This window comes from Maylandia zebra, linkage group LG3, assembly GCF_041146795.1.
Source record: "Maylandia zebra isolate NMK-2024a linkage group LG3, Mzebra_GT3a, whole genome shotgun sequence".
NCBI lineage: Eukaryota > Metazoa > Chordata > Actinopteri > Cichliformes > Cichlidae > Maylandia > Maylandia zebra.
Genome location: NC_135169.1, coordinates 9,363,320 through 9,388,038, shown reverse-complemented (window position 1 = coordinate 9,388,038; position 24,719 = coordinate 9,363,320). Strand labels below are relative to the sequence as shown.

The 24,719-nt window shown below is 42.1% G+C and overlaps 1 protein-coding gene across 1 annotated transcript in view; it reads right to left on the bottom strand.

Moving 5' to 3' along the window:
- Nucleotides 1-12,868: 12,868 nt before the first annotated feature.
- Nucleotides 12,869-24,719, bottom strand: part of LOC112431891 (alpha-2-macroglobulin) — a 46,592-nt gene continuing 34,741 nt past the window's right edge. Inside the window, exons 24-36 of the mRNA XM_076879295.1 lie at nucleotides 21,174-21,350; nucleotides 20,848-20,923; nucleotides 19,790-19,946; nucleotides 19,137-19,211; nucleotides 15,380-15,542; nucleotides 15,122-15,309; nucleotides 14,388-14,600; nucleotides 13,770-13,891; nucleotides 13,569-13,659; nucleotides 13,414-13,482; nucleotides 13,228-13,333; nucleotides 13,038-13,082; nucleotides 12,869-12,935 (exon numbers count right to left, since the gene is read on the bottom strand). Coding sequence (XP_076735410.1) covers nucleotides 13,045-13,082; nucleotides 13,228-13,333; nucleotides 13,414-13,482; nucleotides 13,569-13,659; nucleotides 13,770-13,891; nucleotides 14,388-14,600; nucleotides 15,122-15,309; nucleotides 15,380-15,542; nucleotides 19,137-19,211; nucleotides 19,790-19,946; nucleotides 20,848-20,923; nucleotides 21,174-21,350 — 1,475 coding nt within the window. The 3' untranslated portion in view covers nucleotides 12,869-12,935; nucleotides 13,038-13,044. The remainder of the gene's footprint in view (nucleotides 12,936-13,037; nucleotides 13,083-13,227; nucleotides 13,334-13,413; nucleotides 13,483-13,568; nucleotides 13,660-13,769; nucleotides 13,892-14,387; nucleotides 14,601-15,121; nucleotides 15,310-15,379; nucleotides 15,543-19,136; nucleotides 19,212-19,789; nucleotides 19,947-20,847; nucleotides 20,924-21,173; nucleotides 21,351-24,719) is intronic.

Below are 24,719 nucleotides of genomic sequence, written 5' to 3'. Positions count from 1 at the left end.
GATCACAGTCTGAAAAACAAGTAGGTCAAATAGTAATATCCCTAATGGGTCCAACATGTAATTAATTCCAGTTTGTATGAATTCCAACCGAATACCAGAATTCATACTTGATAAAAAAGATGAAATATTAATACCTAATTAAAAAATACGCACTAGGGGGAGACGGGGACGGAATGAGCAAAGCTGCCAGTTATGGAGGGTTTTTCACAAAGACATGCACATGTACAAACACACGTAGACATACAATTGTCTTCTTAAGTAAGCTGCTAGTCATATTCTTTTTAGGCTTCTTGGGCAGTTCATTGATCTCCGATCCTCTGTATACACAAGACCCAGAATTAATTTTTGGATCAACTGAAGGATTTTCAGGGAGATATTGCACAACTGCAAAAATTAAATTGAGCCTGATCAAAGAATTGAACTCTTTAAAAAAAAAAAAAGGGGGGGGGGGGGGACTGTAAATGTTAAAAACAAATCATGACCTGGAGGACTGAAAATCCTCACAGAGCAGCCTGTTGTAGATGTATCAGTCAGTCAGCTGTGATTGAACTCTGTCTGCAGTCACTCCATCCATCTCTCTGTCTTCAGGTCCTGAGGATGTTGACTATGGTCAGGTGGTCATCAAAAGCAAGAAAAAAGCTGGCAAGAGAACAGGTAACCATAGTAATCACTACACTGACACAGCATGGCACTCACTCAATTAAATTAAGTTTTATTTATACAGCGCCAAATCACAACAGCAGTCACCTCAAGGTGCTTTATATTGTAAGGTAGATCCTACAATAATACATACAGAGAAAAACCCAACAATCATATGACCCCCTATGAGCAAGCACTTTGGCGACAGTGGGAAGGAAAAACTCCCTTCTAACAGGAAAAAACCTCTGGCAGAACCAGGCTCAGGGAGGGGCGGGGCCATCTGTTGTGACCAGTTGGGTGAGGGTTAAGGTTACTTTATTTATACCTGAAGGTAAATTTGCGTTACAGAAAAATGATAGCATCTGGCTTCACAAACACAGACATGGTAAAACCTGACAAACACATATTCAGTAATTAAACAAAATAAATCAAATCAAATTTTTACAGACCAATTTGCAATTCTCATCAAAGTTCAGTTTTTCATTGATTATGGTCCCAAGTTATTTATATGATTGCACTTATTCTATTTTCTGAATGATAATAAGGGTGATAAACACACCCTTGGGGAGAACCTGTGGAGGAGAAGACTGGGTCAGACAGAACCCCATTTATTCTCACTCTTTGTGACCTGTCAGTTAAAAAATCTAAAATCCAGCCCAGCAGATTGTTCTTGATTTCAAACTGTGCTAAAAGTCTTTGAATTAAAATATGGGGCTGTATTGTATTAAAAGCAGAAGAAAAAATGATAGATGAAAAGAAGTCTTGCAAAAGTCCCTTTGCTCTCTAGATGTTTGAGAATCAGATTAAGTAGAGTCAAAAGCACATCCTCCACTCCTCTGTTGGGCGTGTATGCAAATTGCATTGTTGTTTTCTCAGGTGTCCTTTGGCCTGTACCAACATAGAGCAGAGCAGCTATCTGAACGCTACCCCAACAGAGGTTGATTACCTTGCTAATAATTTACCTCCTCACTTCATCTGACTCTGGATACTTTGAAAAATAGTGCCTCAAATCAGAAGTACTTGACTCCCTGGTATAATTCTCAATCACGTGTAACAGTCACAGTGGTGTGGTGTCTCTTTAATGCAACCTAAGTCAAGGGTTTATGATGCCATTAGTATGCGCCACTGCCCTCTATGTGATTACGGGAACAATGTGCTTGCACACAAGTGCATGGAGAGAGACGGACTTTATATGTTTTACCTCTCCAGAAACTTTTGCATGAACACTGTGTGTCATGTTTGATAAGCAGCAGTCGTTCAACCGGGCCTTGTATGGTTGTTGAAGAGAATGTGCATTAAAGGATACGCTGTGGAATTCCCAGTACCAGTGTGATTGTGTGTTCTTCCTACTATCCTGCTAAGTTCTCTACCACCTCCTCTCAACCACTGAACACAACCCAACATTACAAAAGGTACATCTTCTCTTGGACCTCAGTGTGCAGTCTCTTTGAGCAGCTGATGATTTATACATTAAAAGGTACATCGCGGCAAAGTGGATGTCTGCCATACTTCGTGGAAACAGACCACGCTGGCCTAGACGCAGACGTCGGGCGGATCACTGGATCATTAATATAGTGTATATTTCAAACGAATTCATTATTGATTCTCGCTGGCTTAACAGTTCTCATTAGGAAGCTGTTTTTAAGTGAATTTGACTTGAAAAGGTGATACTCATACACAGTTATTCATAAGTTTAGATGTATTTTGCAGCTAAACATTTTTGGTTTGGGGTGTTTACTTCTTCTACCTCCGTGTTTCAAAGCGAGATGAAACATTTACTGCTAAAATTAAGAATTCACATGCTTTGGATATTTTTGTGTGATCAGAACTAAATTTGATTTCAGCACAACTGTTAGATTTGGGTCTTAATAAGTGTGTATTATGCCTACTCATCCTGACTTGACTGACGTGTGTGATGATATAGATTTTATGTTACACCCAAACCGACTTACTGCCAGACATAGTACTGCTGACCTTGGGCATAAAGTGCAAAGTCTACAAGCAGAGGTTGATATGCTTCAGCAGTGCCTTCATGAGTCTTTGGACCTCCAGAGGAATATTTTGGAGCAGTGGACTCAACAAAAAAGACCAGTCCCAAAAGTACCAGCTGCCCAGATTACTCACCCTTTTCCTCGGGCACCTGGCCCCACGCAGCCCACCAGGGACCTGTCCCAATCCCAGTCAGATTATCTGGAGCTAAATAATACAACCAGAGTCCTTGCTGCAGCATTTCACCAAGCTAAATTAGAGCCCACTGTGTTCGCTAATGATGGCAGTCTTCACCCAGAAGAATGGCTACAATCAGTTAATGCTTAAAAACCTCGTTAGACTGAGCAAATGCCCAAATCCTCAGAGAACTACCACACTTCCTAGCTAAGGAACCAAGGAAGTGGTTTAGTGTGCTCGGTCCTCATATATCGACTTACGCTAAGTTTTGTGAACTTATCAAGACTATGTTTCTGCCTGCTGACAACCAGGAGCACATTTTGAAAGGCATCATGAACCGTTTCCAGCATCCCGAAGAGCCTCTGCCAACGTTTGTTGCCCATATGCCGAGTGAATTCAGGAGACTGAGGAGCCCACCATCTGAACAGGAGCAAAGCTCATCTGTAAACATGCAGTGGAGAAGTACAGAGTAGCGCTGTACAGGATGCCTGTAAGGTCAGTAATTGACCTAGTGTTGTGTGCCCATGAGCTGCATTCTGTTCTCGGCACCAGCCTTTCACAGCCTTCCCGATTTCAGCTGAAAAACGGAGCTGAGGGAGTTGTTTTAAATGTTCCATGCCTGGTGTTACATCTCGCACATACACTAACTGTTCCACTGATTTTCAGGGAGCTCAACATTCTCCCAGGTCGGCTCCGGAGCTTCCCCAAACGCTGCCTCCTGATCACCATCCAGTAGCTCAGCCTGCAGATCCAGATGGAACTGACCCTGTCAGGGAGACAAAACCAGCTGGCAGGAGGCAGGGGAACTTCAGGGGGGGGAGAGTGTTTCACAGGGGCAACCCTCCCCCCAGTCAATAAGTCAGCTCTCATTGCCTATGTCACACCCAAGTGTGACACCTGTGCTCAATCACGTTGAAGATGGAACTTCGCAATCATCGTGGAACACCCCTCTCAGAGTTAAAGTGAACCTTAATGGGCAGCTCTGGATGCCACACTAGATAAAGGTGCATCTCTTTCAGCAGTAAATGCAGACCTGTTACCTGAAAAAAACAAAATCAGTCATTAAAGAATCCGTGGGATTCTCCACCCATAAGACTGGCCAGTGGCACTAACTGCAGTCCATTAGGAATAACCTGGTTAACCATTGGATTCATGGGCAAGCGAGTCTATCAGCGGTTTGTGATAGTGCAGGACCTGTCATCCCCCTTTGTTCTTGGGATGGACTTTATGACTCGCACTTCACTAACAATACATGTCCCAACAAGAACTGTACTTATGGACGATAACCCCCCATGTCTTGATGAACTCTGTGAAAATGGCTTTGTGGAAGCTGATTTTGATTGTGGAACAATGACTCTGCAGGAAACTCAGCAGCTCTCTGTCCATGACAAGGCTGCAGAAGCTAACTTGGATTCTGTGGAGTGAGAAAGACTGTTAGAGTTGTTAGAAAGTTACAGCGACCTGTTTGACGGCCACCTTGGTTGCACTTCTCTGTCAGAACATGTCATTGTAACTGAGGATGCAAAGCCTGTTAACTTGCCACCATACCGCACCTCACCAGCTAAAAAGCAAATCGTAGAAGAGCAAGTGGAAAAAATGCTACAGGATAACATCATCGAACCTGCATCAGGACTATGGGCAGCTCCCGTGGTGATTGTGAACAAACCCCCAGCAAACCACGGTTCTGTGTTGACTTCCGTCGAATAAAAAAAGCTGACCGTGATAGATTCTTACCCACTCCTACGAATGGATGAATCACTGGACTCTTTGTCGAGAGGGAAGATTCTCACAACACTAGACCTCGCTCGAGGTTACTGGCAGGTCCCCATTGCTGAAGAAGCTAAACCAAAGACTGCTTTTATCACGCACTGTGGCCTGTTTCAGTTCAGAGTCCTTACTTTTGGCCTGTGTAATGCCCCTGCAACTTTTCAGCGGCTTATGAACAATGTTCTAGCTGGCCTGATTTATAAGTCCTTCGCGGTGTATCTAGATGATATAGTTGTCGCATCACCAACCTTTGAGCAACACCTGCTTGACCTAAAACAGGTCATTGGTAGGCTTAAGTCAGGCTTAATTTAGGCTTAAACATGATAAATAAGTCAGTTAGATAACTTCAAAATGTTATTATTTGACTTTTTTCAGTATTTTATTTGTTCCTGAGTAAATCGGTTTGCCTGAGATTAAAGTTATAGTTTTACACAGCTGAATAAACGTCAAACAGAAAACTGATTAAAAAGAAGTGTGAGATGGTAGAGAATTTACGCCAGTGTCCTGTTATATTTTAGATAGTAAGGAGCAGACGGTTGAGTTTATCAAACTCCACCAAGACAGCGGTGATGCAAATATGAAGGCTAGACCGTGCAATTTCACAGCCTCGCACTTCCGGCCTTCTCAGTCTTTGGAGGACCCGGCCCACGTAGACCATAAAGGCCGGTCTACGTGGGCCGCTGCTTTTACTTTGGGATACATAATAATCAGCACTGACTCAGAGGTGTGTGTATCCACGAATCCCTCTGTGTGTGTGTGTGTATATGTGTGTGTTGTACACCGTAATTTCTGCAGAGGCCTGTAAGTGGAGCGAGGAGCACCACTGAGCTAAGCTGGAAGATATAAACATGTGAAACACACATACAGGTGTGCGATACTCTAATCCTGTGTGTGTGTTACAGAGCAGTCAGCTGATCCATGTGCTGTGTACTCATCAGTCAGAGCAGGTAACATTCACACACAGGAGTTTTTAAATAAAGGTCAGAGGTGAACAGCTGACATCAGTGATGTTTGTCTCTGAACAGGAAGCTGAGGACACACTCGGTCTGATGGACGACTTTCATCCTTCACTCTGCTCCTCTTTCAGAGCCTGCTGAGGCATCATCAGTTATTCCTGAATCTTCATTAGACAGTGGTGATCATGGAGGAGAAAGGTTCTACTTTAAGTATTAGTTTTGCTCTTTTCATTCTTCTGCAAACATGTGAATGACTTTAAAGGACCCATATATATGTATTAAAGGAAGGACCTGCGTTTAATAAAAGTTTGTTTAAAACATCCCAGATGTGACTGTGTCTGTTAAATCTGACTGCCTGAATGATTTGATAATCATTTGATTGTTGGGTTTTTACCTGTATGTATTATTGTAGGGTCTACCTTACAATATAAAGCACCTTTAGCCGACTGTTGTTGTGATTTGGTGCTATATAAATAAAATTGATTTGAATTGAGTACTTGAGCATGCTGGTTGATATTGTAACAGTTGGTGAAATGTTAGTATTTGTAATGATAATGTAATTAACGCATTTTATTTTGAATGTTTTATTTTTATGTTGAGTATGTTAACATTTTCCTATTTGCATACCAGATTGGTGTACAGTTAATTTGACACATGGAAAATAACCGGTTAATTAAGGTAAGGGCAGAGGTCACTTCCTGTTTTGGGAAGTAAAGTCAGAGAAGCTGCTCATAGTGACGGTCTGGCCGTGCGAATGTCAAAGAAGAAATAACAAGTCCTAAGTTCTAAAAACACCGGTTTGTCTACTTGCAGGCCAAAGTGGTATGTTTGTTTATATTTTGTGAATTTTATATTGCAATATGTTTTAATGCTGAAATATAATTTCCTTGTACACCTGTATTTACCAGTTCCATAGTGTACCTGTGTACGTTAAGAGAAGCACAGTAAACATCAGTAAAGAAGAACTCTCGTGTCTCTCGTGTCATGATTCGGCTGTGTGCAGGCTGGATGAGGACCCAATCGCAAACTCACAGAGGCAGGAATGAACTCAAAATTCACAGCTTTATTGCTGGAGAGCAGAACCATACAAATTAAACCAGGAAACTATAACGTGGATCATTTTCCATCTTAACCCTCTGCGGTCGATGGAAGCGTCGACACGTCAAAATCACATGACCAATTTAAGACGACACAGCCACAAGATAGTGATGGGATTTCTGCCTCTTTTTGGAGAACTGGCTCTTTCGGCTCGGCTCATTAAAAAGAGCCGGCTCTTTCAGCTCCCAACCGGCTCTTCAGGTTGTTTTGTTGGTCGAAAGTAACGGACTTCAGACTACATACCAGTTCTTGAATTGTGTCGATGGGCCACGTAAAACCAGAGTTATGATAAAAAATACACATAATGTTTTTTTCTGAACAAAACAGCGGCGTTTACAGCAGGAAGAAGGTAAAAACGTTGTTTTCTACAGACAGCGCTAGCAAACACTCTCTGCTTGCGCGTGAAAAAATGAAAAAGAAAAAACCCTCCTTCCCCATTGGTGTTAGAGTTTACCATGTCAGCCAATCAAAAAATGTTTTGTTGCTTTAATTAATTTATTATCAACAACAACATAAAATCATGCACAAAAGAAATTACTAATGTAAAAAAACAAAGTGGATTTATTTATATGTTTACATATAAATATATGTGGTGGCCCCTAGAGATAAAGCAGTGGCAGAGTAAAACTAAACACGATGAACACAGGAACACCAGACCTCTTCAACATAAAACAGGAAACATAAGACGCAGACATGAAACACATGAAGGGGAAGGGAGACTTGACATGGGCGGAAGACACAAGGGGAATCTAATAACGAAGAACTAGAACAACCTAGGCATGATAAAAAATGAACTTAGAAAACCTGAAGGGCTTAAACATAAACTAAAACTCAAAACGCTGGGTCAAAAGACCTGGATCGTGACATCGCGTGTATGTGTACAAGCCTGCCCTAAACACATCAGGGTTACTAAATGGACAATCAGTGACTTCCTGACCCCATCTTTTTTTTACAGAGCCGGATCTTTCGGCTCCCAACAGGCTGTTTTGTTCCTTTAATTAATTTATTATTAACAACAATATATAATATATAATATAAAATTATGCACAGAAGGAATAACTAATGTAAAAAAAGTGGTTTTATTTATATACCTTTATATATAAATATATGCGGTGGCCCCTAGAGACAAAACACGTACAAACTCCAAAACACATTTCTAACGTTAACTGAACTTCCAAAGCAGAGCTACTAGATCACTTAAATTACACAATTGAAAGCATGTGTGTGTTGTTTGTGTCTTTATACACAAGCACTCATATGTATTCAAATAATTCAAAGAAAATGTTCATTTACCTGTTACTACCACACACCAAAACCGGTCGTTGGTACTTCCTTGCTTGTGTAGCCACTAGGTAACAAAAGCTCAACACTGCCCCCTAGCATCCTGGAGCACTTCTGTTGTCTTTTGTACGTGTTTTGAGTTTTTATGTGCTTCTGAGTTTTTAAGTGTTTTGGAGTTTTTATGTGTTTTGGAGTTTGTACGTGTTTTGTCTCTAGGGTACTGTAAATATACTTTTATTTATTCACTCCATATAAAATGTAATAAATAAATCATATAATACAAAAACCAACTATTTAAATTTCAACTTTTAACTATTTAAATTTTCAGCTTTTTCCTTTTAAACAAATTTAAAGTGAAACAACACAAAACACTGCAAACCACAACACAATTAAATATAAATTAAACTATGAAAACAAAAAGAAGATGCACATTCTCTGCATGAATAAACTTTCTGAATCCTTTATCATCTGCAACTGAAAATAGTTGTGGATGATTACTATACCTTTCTGATGTGACGTTGTTGTCTCTCTTTCTCTCTCTCTCCCTCCCGCTCTGTTCCTGTGCTACTGGGAGTGTAACTACCGCCCCTCCCCCCTCTGCCCAGCGCAAAGCACACGGCTCGAGAAAGAAAAGAAAACCTACACTGGTGTCGTTCACTTCAAAGAGCCTGTATGTAAAGCATGTAAAGTCAATGGAAAGGTGCGCTGACCCGCGATTGCGGCTCCCGCGAAAATTCGGAAGCAGATTTGCGTCGCGAAAACGCGAAAACGCGCGTGAGTGTAGGGCGTTTCAGGCGTTTGACTCGCGAAAAAAACCACGCGCGTGAGTTTATGTGTTGCATTTTGTGCATACACGCGTTTCGCGTCCCCCGCTCGAGTTGGAAAAATCTGAACTCCAGCATAAAATCGCGCCGCGACAACCAATCAGGAGCCTGGTGACATGGCTGTTACCTAGTTCAAAGGGGCAGATCCAGCCAAAGCCCTTTATTCTTCAATAGAAGGAAGGCTAATCAATGCCGTAGCAAACAACCCGGAGCCGTACGACACCAGCTGCCTTCTGGACCGAGACAGGAATATAAAGGACCGAGCTTGGAGGAAGATATGTGAAGAGATCGGGCAACCTGGTAAGTTCATTCATTTCTCTTAAGTTTTCTCTAAAGTTTTCACTGACCCGGGGAAGCCGCACAAAAGCTAGCAAGCCACCGCTATTTTCCCACTGATGTACAAATACCGTTCTGCTTTTAGGCATGTTGTCATTTAAGAATATATTTTATTGTTTATTAATAAACAGCACACAGTGGTCCCGCTGTTCATCCGTCACTGCCTCTTTTTTTTGATTTCCTTTTTTCTGCACCGTACAGCATTGCATTCTGCAGCCTGATTGACAAATCTCCTCCGTGTCGTGTCTCCTGCGCTTGTCAAATTTATCATGTTTGGGTTTGATAACCATCACGTCCAATAGAAAACAGCACAAAAACACCCATAACTATGAGCCTCATTCGGAAATAGACACCTGCACCGCGAGGGAAAAAGGCGCACGAAAGTGGCAGGCAGATGAAGACAAACCGCGGCATATTAATACTTTTACGTTTTGCAATCTACAAAGGTTTGCACTTTGAGAATCAATTGTGAGAACTGTGACCAATGTTCATGTGTGTGTGTGTGGGGAAAAAAGTGTATAAAGTGCGTGGCCAGGGGCTAGTTATTCTGAGAACCCCTGATTATATCCTGTTTTTTTGTTTTTTTTTTCAATGTTGAAATTAAAATCTAGTAGCAGCCTTCTCATTTCTTTGTGTTTTGTGCTGTTTTACAGGCCCACAGGGGAGGACGGCTCCGAGGCAGATGAGGGGCGGGTCCCAGGACGGTCCATCGGCGCTGGAGCTGGCCATCCTGGTGTCCCTGAAGAGTCCACACCAGTCTCCAATTGTGCATTTCCTCCTCAGCCTTGTTCCTGCTCTGGAGAGCAGCTGGTCGTTTTTATTCCTGTCTCTCTGTAAATACTTATATTTTATATATTTATGTTTAATGTTTTTCTGTTTGAGAATTCTAATATTATTTCAAATAAATTTTTATAAAGACTAATGTCTCAGTTCTACTACACAGCAAATGTTGGCACACGACTTGACACATATCGAATTTATTTCATATTATACTAATGACAAAATATACTGATACAGTGGGATGCAAAAGTTTGGGCAACCTTGTTAATAGACATCATTTTCCTGTATAAATCGTTGGTTGTTACAATAAAAAATGTCAGTTAAATATATCATACAGGAGACACATCACTAGTGTGCGCTGCGTGTGGTGTAGGCGTGTGCATGTGTGCCCCGGTCACAGCTCCTTTCAGCATGGCCGGAGGTAAGTCACTGCCACGTTGCTGTCAGCTAATTAAAGTTTGTTCAGACCCCTAGCTGCAATGTGAAGATAGTCGCACCGCCGTGTAATTATATAATATATATAATATATATAATAATGATTATTTGGTAATTTGGGATACATGATTTTTGTTCCACTTCTCACGTGTGCACCACTTTGTGTTGGTCTTTCATGTGGAAGTCCAATAAAATTGATTCATGTTTGTGACTGTAATGTGACAAAATGTGGGAAAGTTCAAGGGGGCCGAATACTTTTGCAATCCACTGTATGAATGATAAATGGTCCTCATGAGGAGACGAGGACATGGAGGAGGCAGCAGCTCTTAGAGCTGAAAGAACAACAGCAGCTTAGTGAATGAAACAGCAGCTGCAGTAGTAGCAGCAAGCAGGTGAATTCTGTACATTAATATGAATAGACATCTGACTATTTTACAGGATAGACAATATAAACATATTTAAAATTAAAGGAATTTGGAATGTACATTGTGCCTGGGTTTAGAGTGTCTGGAAGAGAGTCCTGTCTCAGTCAGTTATAGATGATGTGAGAGCTTTGTCATAAACAGGACGAGCTGTTAATGTCATAGAATTGTCAGCTGTATGAAAAAGGCTTATAGTTACTTAATGGCAAACGTTCAAACTGAACTAAACAGTCACAGATTCATGTAGTGACTGTGTGCACAACGTTACAATTAATAATGATACATTTGTTCCAACAGCCTCTATGAAACTGATCTTTGTATTTTTCCATGTAACACAGTGGAGTATGAAACATGTACACTAGGGCTGTGCGACATGACCAAAATCTCATGTCCCGATATAAGAATTCTATCGTCCGGTAACGATATAAATCACAAAAATGTAACATTTTCTGTAAATTCTGTGAATCTCGGGCAGCTCGACTTGCGTGAAGTGTTTCCAGCTGCGCGTCATGTAGCTGGAGTCGAGTGTTTTAACCGATGCTGAAACGATACATTTTAGACATGTTGTAACGGCCGCCGTTTTCTTTGTGAGTATTTATTACACGGCGTGCTGCGGGGAAAAGCCTGTTCTAACGTTTGAGTTTAAGCTTTATTTTTCAGCACCTGGCAGCTCTTTTTTACTTCTCATGCGTAAGTAATCTGCTCTTTCACGTGATTTAGTTTATTTTGAAAAGTCTCAAAAGGATCTTGAGCTTTATTGTGAAAGGTTTATGTGGAACATGAACAAGCGGACTGGCGATGGTGTTACCGTCGTTGTTGCTAACCACAACGCATAAAAACAGGCGCTTGTCCATCGGTAGTGTGGTTATATTAAATATAAGAGAAAGAGAGAACTTCTAGAAATTAATAATAACTACAGTGACATCAAAACCATGAACAAATGTTGCCGTAAACAGTTTATTTTGCGACACCACGAAACAAACGATAGCGTAAAATGAAACGATAGACGTTTTTATATCGTCATCAGATATATATCGTTATATTGAACAGCCCTAATGCCCACAGTTTAATAAAACTGTAAAATGATAAAAATGTTTTACAAACAGACTAATTTGTTAGCACAGCCTGTTAGGAGCAGCCATTTACTTGTAGTGCTGAGTATAAATGTACTTGTACCATTAGATGTTATTTGAATGACATCATTGTGTACTTTTAGTTTCATGTACAGTTAGCATTTATGGTTGGCTTTTGTATCCTGTACACTGTTAAAGGTGTGATGTTGTTCCACTGTCACAAACACACCTACATGAAGTACACAAGTGAAAGAGCTTTGTTGGATTCCACAGACACACTCTGTATGTTAAAGGCTCTCACACACACACAGACACACACACACACACACACACAGACACACACACGCACGCACGCACATGCACGCACACACACACACAGACAGACACGCACACACACATACGCACGCACATGCACGCACACACACACACAGACACACACGCACACACACATACGCACACGCACGCACACACACACACACACACACACGTACAGACACACACACACGCACACACACACACGCACAGACACACACACACGCACAGACACACACACACGCACGCACACACACACAGACACACACACACGTACAGACACACACACACGTACAGACACACACACACGTACAGACACACACACACGCACACACACAGACACACAGACACACACACACGCGTACAGACACACACACGCACACACACACAGACACACACACACACACAGACACTCACACACACTCACACACACACGTTTCTGTCTGTATTTCCGTGGACGTCACTTGACAGCTGTCACTGAATGTCTCCCACGAGCACGTTTAGCTTTTTTAATGTTTTGCCCACTTGTTGCCCACTTGTTGCCCACTTGTTGCCCACTTGTTGCCCACTTGTTGCCCACTTGTTGCCCACTTGTTGCCCACTTGCACCTTTTTGTTTTTGTCTAAACCTGCACAAAGACAGAAATGCAGCATGAGGCCAGTTTCAGCGGTGCATTCACAGCACTATATTTTCCATTCTGCCGATTATTAATAATGAAGCCTGTTATTAAAGAAGCACTAATAATACTGGAGCTGTTAACACACACGCTTACACACATGTGAGCAGAAAAAGTATCTTTATTCAAATGCAGGTTTAAACCTCAGGACCAGCCACAGCTTCTTCAAACTGTGAGACGAAGAATACAAGTTAGTAAAAGCTCAAAGTTCTTTGCATTGATGCTGTGAACATGAACGTGTGTGAAAGGTGTGTGTTGTTACAGCTTCGTACCTGCAGCTCACGAGACAAACATGTATTGGGTCTCAGCCTGGTCACCTGACAGAAACATGGTAGAAAAACATGAACGTGTCATTTCTCTGAGTCACTGATGGAAACATCAGCTTGTATGAACTGTTCAGTCTGATGGATCCTCTGAAGTGTGTCAGTGTGCTGTTGGAGTAAAGCTTAGTTAGACTTGGACCTGGTTGGTAGTAGTCATAGATCTTGACCACGGCTGGCTTCAGGTTGTCCACTGGGAGCTCCTGGATGATCTCTAAGCTGTGGTTGATGGGTGTGTCCTTTGATAACTGGACGAGACAGAAACAATCGCAGACACAGTTTGTACCAAAGATCATCATCTGGTGTCCCCACGGTGACTTTCACTTACCTCCTCTAAGTACACCAGAACGTGATCCTCCTTTTGCTCAACACGACTCACCAGGAGGCCACGTTTGAGCTGTGAGGAGATGACATCATTTTATTATTATCCTCACAATTATCACATGAGATGCACTCGTTGGTAGAATCTGTCTAATTACTCACACTCTTCAAAGACTCGGGGTCTGGGGAAAATCCAGAGAGCATTTTGATGTCCAGGATCACCATGTTTGTAGTTTCCTCCTTTCCACTGTACCTGTGTTTGAACAGTGTGATTATACTGACCTGTGTGCACACTTGCTTTTCATCTACCAGCAGTTCCTCCACACGGGTAAAGAGCGCTCCTCTCACCTGTCACATACTTACAGTGATTGTATTTGCACAGTGAATTTGGGTCTAGCAGATTCACTGGTGTTGACCTCTAGATGGACTCTCACACTGAGAGTGGTGACATCAGCAGGTGTTGGGATGTTGTAGGTGGCAGAAATCTGGGAAACACACTTGGGTCACGTGTGGAACAGAACTAATCACACCTCAATGCACCCTGCTGTCACTGTTCTACACCATGACACATATTAGCACACATACTTTTATAGTCATACCTATATGTCTATATTCATCTTAATATGAGCATCTCTGTTATATCTACACTCATTTTATACGACTGATTGATGTTTGTTGTATATTTGCTGCTATGACAACTCAGTTTCCCTCTGGGATTAATAGTTTCCCTGATTCTGATACAGACAGAAAGTTCATTTGTTTTTGCTCAGTTCTCCAATTTAGTTTAAAATAGCATTGTACTCTCTACAGTTATTACTGCCAGGTCTAATGTCTTTATTGTGTATGACAATACATGTGCAAGATGAGCTTTATTACATGTGACAATGCTAATGCTCTCTGAAGTTGTATAAGGAAAAAGAAAAAGAAGAAACCCTTTCTCTGACATCAACCAGGAGCTTCTCACGTGATGCTGTCACTGACCTGCACTGAAGCACATGCAGTGCCCTTCACCTCCAGCCTGTATTTTCCTGACACGTCCTGCAGCGCCTCCTCCTGGTAGAGCAGTTTGTTGCCCTGATTTACATCAAACGTCAGCTGACTGCTGGGAGCCTGAACTGTCACTGTGCTCCAACCTTCAGCACTGAACACCAGAGTGGAGTAGAGAGCCAGAGCCTGAAGAGCCACCACCGTGTCCTACAGGATGGATTCATTGTGGTTAACACACACAGCATATGTCTCCATATTTCATGGGCTTAAGCGGAATAGACATTAAGTTAAAACGGCCTGTGTCACTTTGAGACCCTCTCACAAAAGAGATCCTTAATCTCAAGTTTTCCAAAGTTCACTTCCTGGTTAAATAAACGTTAAACAGGTTAAAATATCTTTAACTGAGAATTATCAAAGTATAGAAATTACAGGTATAAACTCGCAGGTGATCTGTTATTTACAGGCTGTTACGTGTAGTTGGTACAGAAGTCTGAGGTAACATTGCTATTCTGTTAAAACAATGAATTTTTAGACAAAACTTGTCATGTTCTAACTAACTATGTTCTAATTATTCTAACTAAAGAATAAAACTTCTCTGCCTGGCTAAAACAAATCTGTTTTACATATCTGATAGAAAACTGAAAGCTTCAGTATTATTTCTTCTGTCCCTGGTTTTGTCTAAGACTGTACTCAAAGATGAGCTTCATGCTGTTCGGGTGGTGTCGTACCTGAGTGGAGGAGAAGCCTCCGTAATAGTTCTGCTGCCCAGTCAGCCACCTGATAATACCAGAGGCATATCCCAGATCCTCAGCAGTCGGGGAGGCGCTGAGTTTGGCCAACAGCACATAAGAACTGATCTCCACTGACAGGGAGGCTGATGTTTCTGCTGCTGTCTGAGACCAGTAGAGGAAACCTCCTACAAACACAATAACAGTCACAGTGATGCTAATGAAGCCTGAATGATGTCCTGCTAAAGGATGGCTCACCTTCCCTCACTGCAACTGTGTCTAAGTGCTGCAGAAGGTGAGCTCGGGTCTCCACGTCTCCTGCCAGAGTGAACACATAGGCCAGCAGAGCTGTAGTGTAGGTGTTGCTCAGGTCACTGAGAGACTCCTTGAGACAAGCCAGGCTCTGGATCATCACAGGATCCTTTAAAAGATCAAAACAAAGAACTTCAATGGACAAACAGAAACCTTCTTTCATTAAACCCAGTGTGAGAAGAATAGGAGGCAGAGTTCCTGATTCAGTCACTCAAAACACCAGCGTGATAATAGAAAACACAGCAATTAGAGGAAAGTACAGATCAAGCAAAGACTGGAGCAATCTGCTAGTAGAATTTACAATATAAAGAACATATTGAAAAAACACTGTACAGGTTGGGTGGTGATACCAGTCCTTGCTGGTGAGAGTTCAGGTATGTGGATGACACCTGGGTGAAAATCAATTCTCAGGACGTTCCACAATTCACAGATCACATTAACTCGGTGGAACGACACATCAAATTCACCAGGGAGGATATGAAAAGTGTCAGGTTAGTCTTTTTAGACTGTGAGATTTCCATCAGGAATGGAGGACATTTAAAAGCTGATGTGTACCGTAAACCTAAGCTCCAGCCGATCCAGGAGAGAAGGACAACTGCTGCCTAAGTGAAAACCTGTAGTGATCCCGTATGTGTCAGGAGTATCAGAACAGCTGAGGCACATTTTTTTCTAAACACTGTGTCTCTGTGGCTTTTAAACCCCAAAACACGCTGCGCCAAAAACTGCTCCACCCCGACACAAACAGAGTAACATAGTGTACGGTGTTAAGTTCCAGGAGGATTGCCAGGATCTATACATCGGGGAAATCGAACCACCTCTTGCTAAGAGGATGGCACAACACAGAAGAGCCACCTCGTCAGGCCAGGACTCTGCAGTCTATTCACACCTACAGGCCAGTGGACACTCTTTCAATGATGAGGATGTAACATCCTGGACAGGGAGGAACGCTGGTTTGAGTGTAGGGTCAAGGAGGCCATTTACTGTACGTGAAAAAGGAAAGACCATCTCTGAATCGAGGAGGGGGCATAAGGGTACATCTGTCACCATCTTACAATGCTGTGATTGCAGCCATTCCCCAACTCTCTGTGAATGGTACTGATGGCCATTGATCAGTGGTCCTTGATCGGTGGTCTTTGATCATTTGTCTTTGATCAGTGGTTGTTGATCAATGGTCATGAGAATTTGCATAATTATGATTAAGGAACTGACCTCCCAGCCCATTGTTCCTTCAGTGGTGCTGGTTTCAGTCATTATGCAAATGTACTGTTTATAAGATTGAAACCTGCAGTCAGCTGAGCCTGAAGACGTCACTTGGATGAGTGACGAAACGTTTCTCCCACTGAAAACATCCAGATGAACAGAATCAACTTTTTGGGGTATATGTAATATATATATTAGATTGTATATTATATTGTTGGTTTATACACTTTTGTGTATGTATTTATATATGCATACCAGCTCGGACGTCGCCCGGATCAACTATTGGAACAAGAAGGCATTGGTGGGCAAGAGATGAAAATAGGGCCTTGTTGGAATGCTACTATACAAGTAACCCTGGCAGAAGGGGTTACATGAATAGGATGAGGGACCTATGGAATACCCAGCACCCACACTGACAGCGAAACAACTAATAGCTCAGTGTTCCAACATTCGAAAGAAGGGTATTGCTCTCACAGCTAGAGATTGTCGAAGTGCAACACAAATGCTACGGCAAGGGGGAGCCAGGACGCCAGGCCAGGGGGGGAGATGTCATCACCGCCACCCGAGATTTGTACCAAACCCCAAGTGCTATAGTGCGAGAGGAAGTGACCTGAAAGATAGGATCATGGCAAAACTTGAAAACTGGATTCCCCATAGCTGGTTACCAAGATGTGAAGATCTGCTAGATGATGTAAATGCGATACCTACAGCCACGATTATCGAAACTAACAAGCTGATGTACAGTACAGCAGCAGTGATCAGAGAGATGCTTGGCTACAGGTTGAACAGCTACAAGAAGGAGACTAGAGGCTAAGATCAAAGAGGGAGGTTAACCAACTTTCGGAGCTGCAGAAAGGTGTGACAAAGACGGTGCCCAAGAAGAAGTTTAGCAAGCTGTCCATGGAAACTGCCAAACAACGACTAACAGCCTTGGCCAGCACCTTGCCATACACTAGTATGGCTCACGTCTACTGGTGGAAGAAGCTGACTGCACTCCATGAGTGTCTGGCAGCACAAATGAACCAGCTGTTAGTTGACGAGAGACACCCAGAATGGCTAACTGTAGGGCGGACAGTCCTGAAGGGATCGGTCCCATCGGTCCCATCCAACTACTGACCAATAACCTGCCTCAGTACCACATGGAAGCTCCTGTCAGGCATCATAGTGGCTAAGATGAAGAGACACATGTTCCTGTGCCCCACTCATTGGCAAGAATACCAGAGGTGCAAAACACCAGCTACTTGTAACAATCAGCCGAGACTGCCTGGATTGATTACAAGAGGGTCTATGCCTTAATGCCCCACAGCTGTATCTTGGAATGCCTAGACCTGTACAAGATCAACAGGACTTTAAGAACCTTCATCAAGAACTCAATGGGAATGTGGCGTATAACACTAGAGGCCAATTTCAAGCCCATAGCACAATCATCATCTATCAAGGAGATGCTCTGTCCCTACGGATACTGACTACGGGATGAAGCAGCTGTCAGCCATCTCCTGTATGACATCATACGTGGATACGTGGATATGTGGATGACATCAAGCTGTATGCCAAGAGTGAACGAGACATCGATTCACTGATCCACACCACCAGGATATACAGCAACGGCATTGGAATATCGTTCGGACTGGAGAAATGTAGTCGGATGACAACAAAGAGAGGAAAGGTAGGCGGAACTTAGGGAATCTAACTAAGGCAACATTGCAGACATAGAGGACAGCTACAACTACTTGGAGATCCAACAGGAAAATGGAAACCACAAAGAGGCTGCTGGGAAAGCTGCTACCACCAAGTACCTGCAGAGGGTCAGGCAAATCCTGAGGAGTCAGCTGAATGTTAGAACAGGATCCGGCCTATCAAAACCTACGCCCCGCCCGTCATCAGGTACCCTGCTGGGATAATAAGCTGGCAAAAGGAGGAGATAGAAGCCACTGACATCAAGACAAGAAAGTTCCTAACCATGCATGGAGGGTTTCACCCCAAGTCCCGCATGCTAAATGGAAGGAAGGAGGCCAGGGACTGGTGAGTGTCAGCACCACATTCCAAGATGAAACAACGAATATTCACGAGTACGAGGAAGATGGCCCCAACTGACAGCGTGGTCAGTGAATACCTCAGGCAGCAGAAACCCAAGAAAGAGGAGGAAGGCGAGGAACCATCATGGAAGGACAGGCCCCTGCACAGTATGTACCACCGGCAGATAGAGGAAGTAGATGATACCCAGAAATCCTACCAGTGGCTGAAAAAAGCTGGACTGAAAGACAGCACAGAGGTACTAATCATAGCAGCACAGCAACAAGCTCTGAGTACAAGATCCATAGAGGCTGGGGTCTATCACACCAGGCAAGACCCCAGGTGCAGGCTGTGTAAAGATGCCCCAGAGACAATCCAGCACATACCAGCAGGGTGCTAGACTGCTGGTTAAACCTAACTCCATGGCTCAGCAGCTCAAACTCTACTCCTTTTTTTGTTGAATACCTTGATATTCTTTGAGTCTACTCACATGTTGGGATGTATTCATTTCCAAGAAGGCAGCAGTAACGTACGCACTGAGAGTCACTTCATCAGATACACCACCCTGTCAACAGAAGACATCATAGACACTTTATCATCAGTGCACCAACATTCAGGGATATGAAGTCATGAAAATGATTTTCAGCTGCATGTGGTTTTAGTATCATCAGTGTCTTCATGCATGTTCAAACATCCAGCTAAAGAGATGAACAGGAAGTTGATTTTGTTCATCTGGACATTGTATTTCCAGTGAGATGGATGTTTCTTCACCTCGGGTTTCCTCAACCTTATAAACAGTTTGTGTAGTCATCTACTAATCAGAAGGTTGGTGGTTTGATTCCCCGCTGCTCCAGCCTGCATGCCAAATATTTGTGGGCAATATACTCATCCCAAGTTGGTCTCTAGTGCATACTTTGTATTTAGTATAAATATGTGTGAATGCTAGATAGAAAGCAGTGCTGGTGTGAATGGAACAAGATGAATGGAAATTATTTCTTAAATAAAATAATAGAATATACTGATGTGAGCTATTACAGTATGTAGTACAGTGTTTTCCATGTATGCATGACATTATTAATAAAATTTGTTAAATCCAGACTGGAGGCTGTTTCCACAGTCTAACAGCGAAGAACTGCAGGTTACCTTCATTCCGTTGTGGAAGAGTTTCCCAGACTTTTCAAAACAGCCATTTTCTTGTTGTTTATGTTGCAGCCAGGTCTTAGACTCTTCGATCTTTCTGGGATCAATAAAGATGAAAGACTGAGCTTTGGCAAAACTTCTTACCACAAACGCAGTCAGCCTGACAGAAAGAAAACAACACTTACACGTCTTACAACGATGGAAATGTTTGGCTGTGAGGTCACATTAAGAGAAAGAAATACTGATCATTTTGAAAATAAAGTTGAAATTTCAAGATTAAATTTGAAAATGTATTTTGAGACAAAAGCAGAAATGTGGATATCATAGTTATTTCAGGACAAACTGCCACGGTTGCTTTAACCTCTGAATTAGTGAAATCGTACTTCAGACTCAGTTTTAGTAACAAGGAAGGAACTGATGTCATTGTAGCAATAAAAACAGCGTGGCAGTAAGTATAAGTACACCAAAAAGCAGAAAGTGGTGCAGAAAGCTGCATGTGGTTAGATTTGTATAAAAGGAAATGGCTGCTAATGTACAGATGCAAGGATACCGATGGTTCCACGCTCGTGGAATAAAGAGGATCTATGCTGTATCACAAGACCACTGATTTATTTCACTACATCTACTCAAGGCATTTTATACAGGGTATAGCAATCGTTTGAAACAACAATCATTTCAACTGTTTTCTTAGATTTGAATTAGACTTTTTTCACAAAACAGTATTAAGACTTTATTATTGAAATAGTATTTAGACTTTTTCTTAAAGTAAAATAACTTTAAGCTTTAAAATTTGACTTTATTCTAATAATGATCAATAACATTGTTATGTGGCTCTAATACTCCTTCCTACCTACTAAATTACACAGTATTAACCAAAAGGTATTGTTAATGTTGGCTTAGTCAAAGGATTAAATGGAGAATTATTTTAAGTATTAGAGGTAGACATGTTTATGTTATTAATGGGTAGTCAAACTTCAAGAAACGTCTTCTGTTTGGTGGGACATTTAAAAACCAGTGTAACCTCTCTGGTTTGTGACATGTTTGATCAGTGATGTTCTCACCAAGTGTTTCCTGGTCCTGTTCCAAATGTGGTGTAAGCACCGTCAGCACTTTTGTAGTTGAGCTGTCTTTGGTATCCTGTAACAACAGGGACACCATGATCGAGACATTGTTGCTATGGTGATGATTGGACTCCAATTGTTTATGGATCTGCATGTGTACATCGAGATTTGGGAAATTCAATGACTCTTGCTGACAGATGAGGAAAATGACGCATTTGACCAAAAGCTGTGGCTAATGTTCTGCCTCCTGTCGGCTTGTTTCTTGAACCGTGTGTGTTGAAGTGATTCAAATGATTTCCTTCTTAGAGGAAACAATAAAAACTTGCCACTGGTGAGGAAGTTAGTAGCTTTTTCCATGATGGCTGCCGTGAGCTGCTGTGTGCCTTTCAGGTAGTGGAGGATGTAGATGTTGGGGGCCAGGAGAGCCATGTTCTGCTCCCCACATCCATACGGCATCTGCAGCAATCCATCCAGGTTCTTCAGAGCCCGGCCGAGGATGTCACCTGATCAAAAACACTGATTCACTAAAACTAACAAAACTAGCGTAAAACAACTTTGTATTATTGGGCAGAGATAACCTGAATACTTCAATATGCAATTTTAAATGATGATTTCATTTAGTGAGCGAAAAAACATCCAAACTGAAAATCGTAGATTGACTGTGATTAACCAAATATTTCTGGGAAGACTGAGTTTCATTTCACCAACCAGACCCAGGCCTGATTAAGGCCAGACCTGCTGGATCAAGAAATCACTCAAGTACAATCTGTTTGACAAAGGGAAGCAGGCTAAAAGACGTCCAGAAGAAACACGTCGTTGCCATGACCAAAAGAAATTCAAAAATAGGCGAGAAGTCTTGAGATCTATCAGTTTGGACAGGATTAAAAACTATTTCTACAGCTTTGGAGCGCCAGTGCACCATGTTGGAACCCATTATCCACAAACTGAGAAAACTAGAAAAGATGTGGCCGAAATTACCCCATCGCACATCGACGACTCACCGAAAAAGTCAAGCGAATCCCAACAACACCCAGAACTGAAGGCCTTGCCTTCCTCTGTAAAGGTCAGAGTTTACGATTCAACAATACAAAGGAGACGGGGCAAAAACAGCATTCATGGACAAAACCACTGCTGACCAAGAAGAACACAAAAGCTTATCTCACATTTGCCAAAAAACATCTCCAAGCTCCACAAGATATTTGGGAGAATATTTTATGGACTGAAGAGAAAACGTTTTGACTTTTGTTGCATTTGGCTTAAAAGTGACGCATCATTTCATAGAAAGAAGACCTGATGAGACCTGGTGCCAGGAGAATAACCTCCTCCTAAACATCAGCAAGACTAAGGAGCTGATCGTGGACTTCACTACAAAGCAGGCGAGGAATTACAAACCCCTCATCATCAGTGGCACGCCAGGTATCGGACAGTTTCCGATACCTGGGTGTCCACATCACTCAGGACCTGTCATGGTCCTGCCACATCAACTCCCTGGTTAAGAAAGCCCGTCAGCGTCTCTTCTTCCTCAGAAGACTTAGAGACTTCCATCTGCCACTCAAGGTGCTCAAGAACTTCTACTCCTGCACCATCGAGAGCGTCCTGACGGCAAACATCTGCACCTGGTTTGGGAACAGCACCAAGCAGGACAGACGAGATCTGCAAAGAGTGGTGCGCTCAGCCAAACGCATCATTCAATCAGAGCTCCCTGACCTGCTGTCCATCTACACCAAGCGGTGCAAGTCCAAAGCTAGGAAGATTATGATGGACCTCTCCCATCCCAACAATGGACTCTTCTCACTGTTGAGGTCTGGGAAGCGCTTCCGCTCCCTTAAGGCCAAAACAGAGAGAATGAGGAGGAGCTTCTTCCCCCAGGCTATTCGGGCCCTGAACCAGGTGTAGGACTGGACTCTCCCAAACACGTCACTATAAGACTGGACTCTCACACACATCACCACACGCACCACCACACATTTCCTATAATCCTATAATTCCTATAATTTATAATCTTTATAACCTTTATAATCTCTTCTGCTATTTGCACATTCTTTACTGTAAATTTCTAAGTTAATTTGTAAATTCTGTAGTAAACTGTAAATTGTAAATATTGTAAAACTTTTCTTCTGTCATTTAATGGTCGGGCATTGTACAGCTACAAGCATTTCACCCCCCAATGTCATACTGTGGATGGTTGTGTGTGTGACAAATAAAATTTGAATTTGATGCTCTGGGGCTGTGTGGCGTAGGTTTGTCTGCAGCTCAGCTGCAGGGGAGGGGTGGGGCATTGGGTTCAGGTGGTTAGTGACGGAGGAGTCTGGTTAAGGCAGCTGGTGCCCAGTGTTAAATCATGCCTTTGCTGTTTCAGTAGCTCGCCATGACCTGGAGGGAAGAACTCTCTACCAGGAGAATGTCCAGCTATCAGTTTGTGCCTTAAATCTAAAACTTGGGCATTTAACCTTCTGGGGTCAGGGTATAATTGGCCGTTTTTGACTACTTTTGATTTTACCTCTATATCTCACCTTTAAAAACTGTTTATCTTGGCTTGTTTGGTATCGTTACTTTCAGCACAGCTTTAAATATCTGAAACTTGAGTTATTTTTCATTTTGGTATACTATATTAGCACAGTTGATCTAAATTCAGACAAAAATGTCAAAATCCGAGTAGAAAAAAGTTACATTTTTTACTGTAAAACCCACAAACATGTTTAACGAATCATTTTCATAACTTGAAATGCAAATACTCATTCTTGGCGGTGACCTCAACCTTGGACTAAATGAAGAAATGGATAGGCTCAACACAACAGGAACTCAGCGCAATTGGCAGTCCACAAATATAATCAAACAGTATATGAGCGACTTTGGCCTTCGCGATGCATGGCGCTCCCTTCACCCCAACAGTAACGAATATACTTTCTTCTCGCATGTTCATCACTCTTACTCTCGTCTGGATTATTTTTTGGTCAGCAGCTCACTGCTGAGTGACATTTCAGACACTGAGATTCATCCTATAGCTGTCAGTGATCATGCTCCTGTATCTGTAACACTAATGCACAAGAATAATACTACGCCAAGTAAAAACTGGAGATTTAATACATCACTGCTTAAAGATGAAGACTTTATTAAATATTTTAAAAAGGAATGGACTTCATACTTAGACTTTAATGACACTCCCGGAATATCTGCTTCTGTTCTATGGGAAGCAGGGAAAGCTGTGATGAGAGGTAAAATAATTTCTTTCTCATCACACAAAAAGAAAGAAGAAAACAAAAACATTCAGGAATTAGAAAAAACCATCAAATCACTAGAAGAAGCCTACGCGTGCAACCAAGATCAGGAAACATTGAACAAAATATGCAAGACAAAACTAGAATTAAATGAAACTATTAATAAAAAAAAACACAATTCCTTATACAAAGACTTCGCTTGCAGAATTTTGAACACAGTAACAAATCAGGTCGATTTCTAGCTAACCAGTTAAAAATAAATAAAGAAAAAACAACTATATGTGCTGCTAAAGATTTATCGGGGAACACAATATATGACCCTGGAAGAATAAACAACATTTTTAGGGATTTCTACAAAACTTTATACTCACCACAAATAAACCCATCTAAAAATGAAATTGATTGGTTTCTTGACAACGTAAATCTCCCAAAATTACTAGACAGTCAAGCAATGGAACTGGATTCGCCACTGACACCAAGTGAATTCCAGGAAGCCCTGATAAGTATGCCCAATAATAAGGCTCCAGGTCCAGACGGCTTCCCTGCAGAATTCTACAAAGAATTCTGGACAATTCTGGCACCAGTATTCCACGGAATGATGCAGGAAATCGAGGAAAATGGCAGACTACCACCAAATACCAATACCAAATACCA